This window comes from Helobdella robusta, assembly GCF_000326865.2.
Source record: "Helobdella robusta unplaced genomic scaffold HELROscaffold_34, whole genome shotgun sequence".
Classification (NCBI taxonomy): Eukaryota; Metazoa; Annelida; class Clitellata; order Rhynchobdellida; family Glossiphoniidae; genus Helobdella; species Helobdella robusta.
Window position 1 is genome coordinate 1,728,097 of NW_008704659.1, and position 11,154 is coordinate 1,739,250.

General features: G+C 36.0%; 3 protein-coding genes across 3 annotated transcripts; all 3 read left to right on the forward strand.

Moving 5' to 3' along the window:
• Nucleotides 1-873: 873 nt before the first annotated feature.
• Nucleotides 874-1,785, forward strand: HELRODRAFT_175680 (hypothetical protein; the record flags this gene model as incomplete). The annotated part of the gene is made up of 2 exons (XM_009023083.1): nt 874-1,011; nt 1,270-1,785. The coding sequence occupies 2 exons, from the start codon at nt 874-876 to the stop codon at nt 1,783-1,785; spliced, it is 654 nt and encodes a 217-aa protein (XP_009021331.1).
• A 171-nt stretch (nt 1,786-1,956) lies between these two features.
• On the forward strand, nt 1,957-2,741 carry HELRODRAFT_175681 (hypothetical protein; the record flags this gene model as incomplete). The annotated part of the gene is made up of 2 exons (XM_009023084.1): nt 1,957-2,403; nt 2,520-2,741. The coding sequence occupies 2 exons, from the start codon at nt 1,957-1,959 to the stop codon at nt 2,739-2,741; spliced, it is 669 nt and encodes a 222-aa protein (XP_009021332.1).
• Nucleotides 2,742-6,268: 3,527 nt separating this feature from the next.
• HELRODRAFT_82913 (hypothetical protein) lies at nt 6,269-11,145 on the forward strand (the record flags this gene model as incomplete). The annotated part of the gene is made up of 6 exons (XM_009023085.1): nt 6,269-6,400; nt 6,473-6,610; nt 6,759-6,930; nt 7,004-7,102; nt 10,884-10,975; nt 11,092-11,145. 6 exons carry the CDS (start codon nt 6,269-6,271, stop codon nt 11,143-11,145), a joined length of 687 nt encoding a protein of 228 aa, XP_009021333.1.
• Nucleotides 11,146-11,154: the final 9 nt, after the last annotated feature.

The window sequence follows — 11,154 nt, forward strand, 5'->3', positions numbered from 1 at the left end:
TCGTCGTCGTCGTCATCATCATCCTTCGTTTCATTGTTTTGTTGCATTGTCGTTGCCAAGGTTACGACGACAACAAGAAAAATTTTTTGTTGTTATATAAGAGGTTAGGTCTCTTTTTAATGTATTTCCTTTGACTGTAAGTGACTATTTCAATTTACTTTTGTTCATTTATTTATCCATTTATTTGTTCATTCATTCATTTATCCATTCATCTATCCGTTCATTCAATAATGCATTCATTCATTTTTTCATTCGTTCATTCATGTCGCTTTATATTAGTTATTTAATCTTTCAGTTTTGAATCAATTGAATCGTTCTTTAGGATGTTGAAGCATTCAACTAAACTTTGAAAAAATTTCTTTAGATAACTTTCGATAAAATCCGGATAAAAATTCTTTTTTTTATTCATAGATACTAGCAAACAACAACAACCGTAGTGGTAGTAGCAACAACAATTTATAATATTGCAACCATAATTGTTTTAGTTGATTTTAAATTTTGAAAGTTAACAAATAAATAAATTTGTTTATATTTTTTTTATCTGAGCCGTAAAAATTAGTTTAAAATCACTTTTAAAAAAACAAATATTTAAAAATTAATTCAAAAAGTAAGTAAGATAGCAAGTAGCTGGTTCTTTTTCATGCTTCTTCAGCCCGACTCTTCATTAAGAACTATTTAAATATATAAGTACTGGCATGAAAAATAAATATTACACCCAATGAACAAATCTAATGAATTAATAAATGAACTTATTAATTAGTGTCAACTAACTTTCTTACCTTTTTATTCAGAAATTTAAAGTAAGTTGTCTACCAGCAACTAAAAATCTACTTAGGCAGGGCCTAACCCAACCACCCCCACCCCTTCAAAACAATGGACGTGCAGGAGAAGAAGGTGATCAGGTGGAAGAGGGATTTATTATCGGCCAACTTGACGTGGGATGAGGCGACGATCCGGAAGTTGAAGTCTTACGATCTCATCTGGGACGCACTCGTCAACGAAATCGAGGAGGTTGTTGTCATCTTAATTAATCGATTGTTGTCGATTTTGTTGTTGTTGTTGTTTCATTATATTATTATGTTTGCTGTTTGTTGCTGTTTTCGGCGCTGTGTTATTTCAATTATATATTCAGTAGTTATCTGACTTGACGAAGTTTTTTAACTTGCTTCTCAAACTGACTTTTTTTAAACTAATTGCGCGAATTGTAAATTGCTATTTACAATGATAAAATCACAAAACAAAAACTTGCATTTAATTTAATAAAAACAGACCGAAATGAAGAATTGTGAAAAAATTTGGAAGTACCTTGAGCACTTGATGAGAGCTAAATTAGACAAAAACGTATTCAACGTACTGTGCGAATTTTTAGACGAAGAAAACCCCTGGATCAGCTCTGAACTTCGAGTAGAGCTGAGTTTGGAGAGAGGCCAATTGAAAATTGATGACTACATCAAGAACGAGGCTTCCACACTCGTCCACAGACTCTTTGGAACCACAAAACGCCTCTCAGAGGGTGAGAAGCGCCAGCTGGAGCAACTGCTCGCCGTCAGAACTCAATGCACGAAAAATATTTGGATCAAAAACGTGGAACAAACTAAACAAGCCCTGACCGAGCAAATCGCGTTAGCCAAACATAAAGATGCAGTTCTGAAAGGGTTGATTCGAAAGATTCATGCATTCATCAACCAGAGTCGCTCCATCAGCATGGCGAGTTCTCGTGGAAGCATCGACACCGAAGATGGAAACTCGGACGAAAGTACCACTCGGTATGCTGTTTTCATGTAATGACATGCTTCTCAAGTTTTTATTTTTCCAATAAATTTTAAAATTATTGTCAATTTTTAAAGCAATTAATGTTATTGTTATTTAATATATACATCATTGTTTAAAAAATGCAAAATATTTAACATTTAAAGTTGGTCTGAAGAAGAATCTGGAAAAGGACTAATTAGAAAAATGGAAGTCTCAGTTGAAAAATTGCTGGAGCATGCTTCCGCCAATTCTGAAAAGTTGGAACTGCTGAAAGAAGAAAAACTGCGAGTGTACGACATTCTTGAACATTCCGGTCGTCAAACGCACGATGAAACGTTCTCGAGAATGAATGGTCAGGCGAGATTGGACAAGGACATCATAAAAGTGGTCAGGTCATTCACTGAAAAGCTGAATGATATGGCGAGAATTGCCGAAGACAGTGAGAAGAAGCTTCGAGAGGCCAGCAAACAAATGCACGAGATGAAAAGCACGTACGATCAGGAGTTGCAAGAGAGAGATCGAAACATCAGATACCTGGCTGGCTGCTTGGAGAAGTCGGAGAAAGAATCAAATGAAAGAAAGGAAGAAATGGAGAAAATGAAAAAGAAAACTGAGCAGGCCACGTTGAGGATTGCCGAGTTGGACGACCAAGTTAGCTTACACTTTAGCATTTATCTTAGACGATGGAAAATTCACTGCTTTAATTTATAAGTGATAACCGTAAAATTTATAAGCCGCAAAATTATTTGCTAACCCTTCAAACAAAGGTGAGATACTGGGAGAGATACAGGCATTACGGCTACTGGTACACGAGACGTGATCGCGACGACAATCAGCTGTCAAAAAGCATGAAAGAACTGAACCTGGAGAGTAAAGTTCCATCCGTGGCCATTCCAAGGACGAAAAAGTTGCTAACTTCCAGGCTCAACTCGCAGAACCGAAAACTCGAGGAAAAGAAATCTCAGTCTGCCGGCGAGTCGACCAACTAAAAGACCCATCTATCGACCACATCCGGTTTACTACTTCCAATTTGAAATTTACAGTCGAAAGATTTTCATGAATTTTGCAAAATAATATATTTATTTTATTTTATAAATCTTGGTTTATTATTAATTAGTTAATTATTCTAGTAATTAGCACAATGTACAAGTTTTATACTTTTTAACACAGTATTTACTAAATCTTTTATTTCTAAAATGAGCAAATTGACGTCATGGAGTTTTTTAAAATTAACTCTTAATAATGATGGTGATGACGATGACGATGATGATGACGATGACGACGATAAAGATGGTGATAATAATGATGATGATAAAGACAACGATGACGACACTGATGATAATATTGATGATGATGATGATGACGATGATATTTTTCAGAACCACAAAACTTCAACATAATGAAAGGATACAAATGATAAAGGATACATATTACGTCCAACTTTAACATTTTTAAACATTTTTTTTCCTTGAAATCAGAATTCATTCATACATCATGTGCTATTTTCGTTGGAGGATGTGCTAATTTTCCCTGAGAATTTGTCTTTACAAAAATTATTTAGATTTTTTTATTTTATGTTACTAAAAATTAGCATATAAATTTATTTAACTTTAAAATATCTTTTAATTTTTCACAAATATATTTGCAGTATGTTACCGATACATATCTTCTCTGTCACCGACGTATTTTTCTGTATTAGTATTTCATTCATTCATTCGTTCGTTCGTTCGTTCATTCATTCATTCATTCATTCATTCATTCATTTATTCATTCATTCATCCATTCATTCATTCATCCATCCATTCGTTCCCAACTTTTTTTATATTTTCTTTTATTGTATTAATATTTTTTCATAATTAACTTCACTTGACAATAAATATTTTGATAATCTCATTTATTTATTCAATTTCATCTATTGTGCATGAGAACTTTTTTACTTCTTTAAATTAATTTTTTATTCATTTTACATAATTTCTTAAATAATGCTGTGATATAAATATCTGGGAATAAACCTATAACATACATACAAAGGTATATACATACATATGTATGTATATATATATAAAGAGAAAGAAAGAGAGAAAAATAGAGAGAGAGAGAGAAAGGAAGAGAGAGAGACGACGCTTACGTCATAAACCACGTGATCAAATGTTGTTGTCAGTTAATTTTGACAGGTGTTGTATTTTTAATTACTGTCTGCGACTGCAACTGCAGACCTTTCCACACGTACCTACCTGCGCGTTGGATGTCATACGAAATCATAAGTCACGTTTGTGAAATAAATTTATTTTCAATTTTTTGAAATATCATAGCTCATTTTTGTCTCTTTCAAATAAAAAACAAACAACTGTTTTGGATACAAACAGAGAGTGAAAGAAATGTATAATTAGAATTAACTTGCACGTGTGAGTCATTGATCAGGCCTGTTGCAATGTCTAGTGAAGACACTCTCAAAGCCATCTGCCAACCAGCCTGCCTTCTTCGTTATTCGCACATCGCCGTCGTAGGTGTCAATCTTGACGACTGCTAATTGGAGTTTGGAGAAGAGTTATCGGATCGCAAAGAGGTGACGAAATTATGTAGAGCACGCCAAGCGAATGAAAACACGCTGCTATGCATACACTATCTACACGTGTTCATGTACTGTACAATAAGCTCTAAACATTATCTACGCTCAATGAAGATTATTTATATCAAACCAACACACGCCACATCCGTACATTCATCCATCCATACATACATATACGCTGCATGTACAACGAGAAACTAATTAAATCAATGATTATATGGAATTAATTAGATATTATGGTCCTGGTATAAGAAGATTCACGAAGCACGGTGATGTGTGTACAAGTATGTACAATTGTACAGTACAGTGCAGTACAGTGCAGTACACACATATGTATGTTACTAGCCGGATGTATGACGTGTTTTCGTGACGTTTAATTAGTACGACATCATCTCTTTCATCTTTCTCTCTGTGTGTTATTTTTAAAATAAGCAGTTGCAGACGTAGTAGTTGTAGCGGGCGAGGATGTTTCAAAAGCTCAATATTCGTTTCAATCTAACGCTACAACACCTATAATGCGATTTAAATATTTTTAAAGAAATTAAAAATCTTTTAATTGAATAAGTACAAAGCAAAATTTTTTATAACAACATGAGCAAGAATCCATCGACAGCGGCTTATTCCACGTCGAGTGTTCGCAGTTCCCTCTCTCTCTCCAGTGCAACAATTCTGGGGTCCGTCTGGAACCAACTGAAAAATATTTTTCTCTCGGTGGATTCGTCAACCGTCCGAGGCAGGTCCCTGCAGAGATTTCGACTCCTTGGCTTGCCCTTCATACCGGTCATCATATTTGTGGCCGTCTGTATAAGTGAGTTGGTCAGTTACGGAAACACGTTGAATGGTTACAGAGACATGTACACCAGAGCAAGGTATGGGTACCAGATAGCCAACCTGTGCGCTTCCCTGGATAAGGAAAGATCTGCTTTTGCATTCCACTTCTTAAGAAATAAACTAGCTTTAAAAAAGTAAACAAAAATAAATTACATAAAATAAATTTTTAAAACATTTCTTTTATTACAGGTCACAAAATTCCAGTGTTTTCTCTGGGAAATGTGTGGACGATAACGACACTACAATTGCGGAAAGCATCAAAGAGACCGACGAGTTAATCGGTATAATTGACGATCTTCAAACAACTTACACTAAATCAGAACTCGAAGAAATGGCGCAGAACGGAAGACTACCAGCTAGTGACGCACAGGAATTCAAAATGTTGATAAACAAAGTGAGGTATGGCTTAGTAGGTGTAAACTTTTCTCAGTGCGAGGAGCGTTACAGAAATATAACGCAAACGTACACAACCAGCATACAAATGATGATCAAGTTCATGCCAGATTACTATTACGTTGAACTTTCCAAAATTACCTTCATGCACGTTTTTGCACTTCAATACGTCTTAGAAGCTCACGAAACTCTTTCGTCTCTTTGCTATCTGGCTTACGAGAAGTTGGTTCTGGGAGACTTCCAGCACGAAATATTTCAGTACAACTTTGTGAGCAACTATAGCATCGGAATGTCAAACATCAACAACTCTTTAAGCTTAGATGAAAGTTTGAAGCAGTTATATAACATGCTTCTATCCGATGAGAAATACGCAGCCGCTCAAGAATTTCTATCGAACGCTGAAGCCATCGTCAACGATTCCAACGTGGCGATTGATTTCGAAAGGTGGTACATTGCCTGCAGGAAGTTTTCTGAATTGAGCGAAGAATTGGAGTCAGAAATTGTTGGTGGCATGCGAAGGGAAGGATTTGATCAAGAGTGGAACCAGTGTGTAACGGGTATGCACAATTTCTAAAATGTCTGAATCAATGTAAAACTAATGCATGATTTAAACTTGAAGGAATAGTTCTCTACTCTTTTGCTCTCCTCTTCAATATACCGGCAATCATTTTCATTTATTTGAATTCGGAGACGACGGTGAAAAATTTGAAGCAATTCTCCACGATGTTCCGCAGTCAAGCCAAGGAGCTGCTGACTGAAAAGGACCGTACAGAACTGCTGCTCTCAGAAATGTTGCCCAAGTCTGTAGCCCGGCAGCTGAGGTTGGGAAACAACGTGGAAGCCGAAACGTACGAAGTTCGTAGTCAGCACACTTCCTTCCTACGTTTCAATCGAATCGCTGAACGATAATTTATTTTATTATTTCAGACTTCGACCATTTATTTTAGCGACATTGTTGATTTCAATGAGATTACATTGCATTCAGAGCCGATGCAAGTTATCACCCTACTCAACTCGGTTTATAACCTCTTAGATTCAAGGATAGAATGTTACGATGTCTACAAGGTAAGAAGACTGTAATGTTTTCAACAATATTTACTGCATTACTTATGTTGAATTACCTTTAAAACTAAATTTTCTTTATTCAAAAAATAGTTCAGTCAAAACCGTTTTGTCGTTAAAACATTTAAATTGACTGCAACTGCACCACAAGGTTGAGACAATAGGCAGCGTGTACATGGTTGTGAGTGGAGTGCCAGTGAGGAACGGCCAGCAGCACGTCGTCGAAGTTGCCGACATGTCGCTCGATATTTTGGCCAACATTGAGGAACAAAATTTTTCAGGATTCACTAAGAAAATCGAGTTGAGAATTGGAATTCACACTGGTTGATCGTTGTTAATTTTTGCATATTCAAATTTTTAATTTTAATTAATAAGTTCTCAATGTTTTCGCAACAGGTCCTTGTGTCGCGGGAGTTGTCGGCAACAAGATGACGAGGTACTGCTTGTTCGGCGACACCGTCAACACTGCTTCCAGGATGCAGTCGACTGGAAGTGGTAATGAAACTTTTTTTTCTCACGAAATCAAATTTTCAAATTGAGACGAACCATATTTTAAAAATTCAAAACACTTAAACAAAGCGTCAAGAGTGCACATATCTGAAGCCGCCTACTTGGCCCTGAAAGCCGCGAAAGGATATTTGCTACAGAAGAGGGGAACATTGGAAGTGAAGGTAGGTGCCGGGAGGGAAAAATTGAAACATTCATCATTATTTCGTGTTAAATTCTAAAACATTTCAACTTGTAATTATTTTTGTTAGGGTAAAGGAACAATGACGACTTACTGGCTTGAAGGAAAAGACAAAAGAGAAGAGGAAAATGAACAACAGTGATGTTGAACAATTAAAAACTGTTTCGTATTTACTTGAGAATTTAAAAACCTTTTAATGACCATTTTTGTTAAGATTATGTTATTAAAATTTTTTTTGAGAAGTACTAGCAATTTAAATTTTGATTCCCTCTTAAATTATAAGTTCATATTTTTCTCTTTATAAAAACTCAACCGAAACATAGAGACAGAAATTTATATTACAATGTTTGAATGATATAATTATATTATTACAGAATTACATTTTACATAAATATTATTACATTGTGAAATATTAATTGTACAGCGTAATTTAATCAATATTTATGATGCACTTTTGCAAAGAAACAGACGCTAATTAAGCTTTTAAGAAACATTAATGGCGCCAAACATACTACGAAAGACAAATTTTTGCGTCACAAAATATTCAGTAAGAGGCACTGAGGTGGAATATTTTCTGCACCTAACAGATAAGATCATTTGTGGGAGAAAAATATTTTTTATATGTACAATCTGTTGTAATTATGGAAAAAAATATACCTTCTGAATATTGAATCATTGATAATGCATTTTATTGTAATGTAGGCCATAAAAGACTTTTCTTTACCATTTTCGTGCAAATACTTTAAATTTGTGGATAAAAATCTGGTTTCAATGAGTCAGATACACTCCCAGTGAACAATATCTTAAAGGTGTGCCTAATCGGGCATTGCAACGATTGGTTCTTGAAACCTTGTATAAATGTTTTTGTAAAAATTGAAATAAAAAATTTTTGAATTATTAAACACTGATGGATTCACTATCTAAAAACTTTATGCAGACGACTAATTGATAATTTTTTAAAATCATGAAAAATTTAATAGGCATGTGGGCTCATTATAAAAACTTAACAGGAGTAAACCATCTGCTGCTGCTGACCAAGCAGACATCCATAATTTCCAGACAGACTATTGATTCACATTCAACTTCTTCCAAAGTCGCTGTCCAATTAAAATAATGACGTAGAAATGGAATATATATATAAAGAAATTTTATTTCCGATTATTTCATTTATCTGACTAATATAAAATTTGAAAATGGCTTCTGTAAAATTAAACAAACCGCGAGCCATGATACTATTGAATCGCTTCGTGAATTATTTAAGAGGCCTTAGAAGCAAGCCAACATTCAAATCAATAATTTCCCAGCTGAGATATATCTTCGTGACGGTTGATTCCGATTCAACACGCGGTATAAACTTGCAGAGAGTTCGATTGTTGGGTCTGCCCGTGCTACCAGCTGTGATCTTCTTGATAGCTGCCATCATACAGCTGATCAGCTACTCCTCCACGTTGAAAGGTTACGAGAACATGTACAACAAGGCTCTCTTCAGATACAACGTTGCTAATGTGACGACAAAGTTAATTAACGAGAGAGCAGTTATTAGCAGGGAGTTTTTGCTTAACAAGTTGGTAGTTGATGTCTTCAAACGTAAAAATAAAGATACATAAGATGATTTGTATCTATATTGATGCTTGATTTTATTGAAATTATTAATAAAATGCTGATTAACATTTCGCCATTGGCTGGTAACATGAAACAGGTTGAGCAACTTCACATTGAGGCGCAACGGTTCTTGCGTGCGTGGCAGAGAGGGAATGGATCGCGCAATCGAGGAGACAAACGGCGCAGTGGACAACTTCAACTGGTTGGCTTGGAAACCTGATGCGAAAGACATAGACCGAGGCGTCAGAGGCACTGGTGTCAGTGGAAACAGTTCGGAAAATTTCAGAAAAATGCTTTTCACCTTTCGCTATAAATTCAACGGAAGAAGTTTAGAAGATTGTGAAAAAATGTATTCCAGGTTGTTATACGTTTACGCAACGGCAAACAAACTGTTGATTCTCTTCCTTCCTGACTTCTACGACGTGGAGCTTTCGAAGGCGACCTTCTTGCATGTGTACGCGCTGCAGCACATCATGGACGCTCACGAGCAGACGTCAGTTTTGTGCCATCTTGCGTTCGATAAGTTTTATCGCGGAAAATTCATGGATAGCTCGACGGAGATCGACTTCCTAACAAATTACAGCTCCTCCGTTGACAACCTCAACTTTGTGGAAGAATTTCAGCTGGAGATTGTCAATTACCACCTCAAAATGATGAACAACACCACAACAGAAGTTATCAATGATTTCATCAGATCCACCGAATCAATCGTGAACTCTGAAAATGTCAATGGCAGTTTCACCGAATGGTTCGAAACCTGCCACAACTTCGCTAAACTTAACGAGTACGTTAAAGATTATATAATCGCAGATGAAAAAGCCAAGGGATTTTATCCAGAGTACATAAGATGTGTTTCAGGTGCATTATTTTAAATACAAAATAACAAAATACATTCAATGAGAATTTGTCCAATGTTTTGCAGGGCTGGTCATATTTTCCTGCACCCTTCTCTTCCTCATACCAGCTTTTGGGCTGATATACAACAACTGCGAAACTACAATTAAAGACCTCGTCCAATTGTCATCCCTGTTTAACAGTCAAGTTAAGAGCATAGAGGAACAAAAATATAAAAATGAGGAGTTACTCTACGAAATGTTGCCAGCATCAGTAGCCAAGCAGTTGCGTCTTGGTCACGGTGTCAATGCTGAATATTTTAAGGTTGGCAATGTGTAACTCATCCATTCATCTATCATACATCCATTCATTCATTCATTCATGCATTCGTTCGTTCGTTCATTCATTCATTTACTCATTTATTCATTCATTCATTATTCACTCGATGCCAATGAATAAATAACCAGATTAATTTTTAAAATGTTTTAGTCGGCAACAATATACTTCAGCGACATAGTTGGCTTCAATGATTTGGTCATGGGCCACACACCTATCGTCGTCGTAGATATGCTTAGTTCTCTTTTCAATTTGTTGGATTCAATCGTCGACCGTTTCGACGTTTACAAGGTGGATTCTGTTTTTTCAATCTCTCAATTAAGCATTATGACGCGATTTTGAAACATTTGCAGGTGGAAACAATAGGAAGTGTCTACATGATTGTGAGTGGCGTGCCGACAAGAAACGGCAGCCGCCACGTTGCAGAAATCGCCGACATTTCGCTGGAAATCTTGCAGAGACTTGAAAAATTGAACCTCCAAGGAAGTCAAACCAAAATGGAATTGAAGATTGGAATTAATACGGGCACTAAGCTTAATTGTTTCGTTCAATGACTAAAAATGCTTTATGAATATTCATATATTCACAGCGATTTATAATTAATATGTTCTAATCATTTTTTACAGGACCCTGCGTGGCGGGTATTGTTGGAAAGAAGATGCCAAGGTACTGCTTGTTCGGAGACTGCATCAACACTGCCTCACGCATGCAGTCCACTGGAGCAGGTACAATATTTAAAGTGCACTACATGGCCATTGTCTCTCCACTTTATATCTCCTCTATTATATTTTCGTTTATTTATTTACGAGTCAACAGCGTCAAGAATTCATTTGTCGGAAGAAACGCACAAAGAACTGAAGGAGTTCAAGCGTTATAACCTCAAGAAGCGTGGAACTATCGAGATAAAAGTTTGACGACAATTCTACCTAAAACTAATTTTCATTTACGTTTCGAATGCTTCAGATCTACTTTCACTAAAAAAATTTTTTTACTTTGCTAACAACGACAACAACGAAAATTCCAGGGGAAAGGAATGATGACGACGTACTGGCTTGTAGGCAGAGAGAAGATATTTTAACGAAACAAA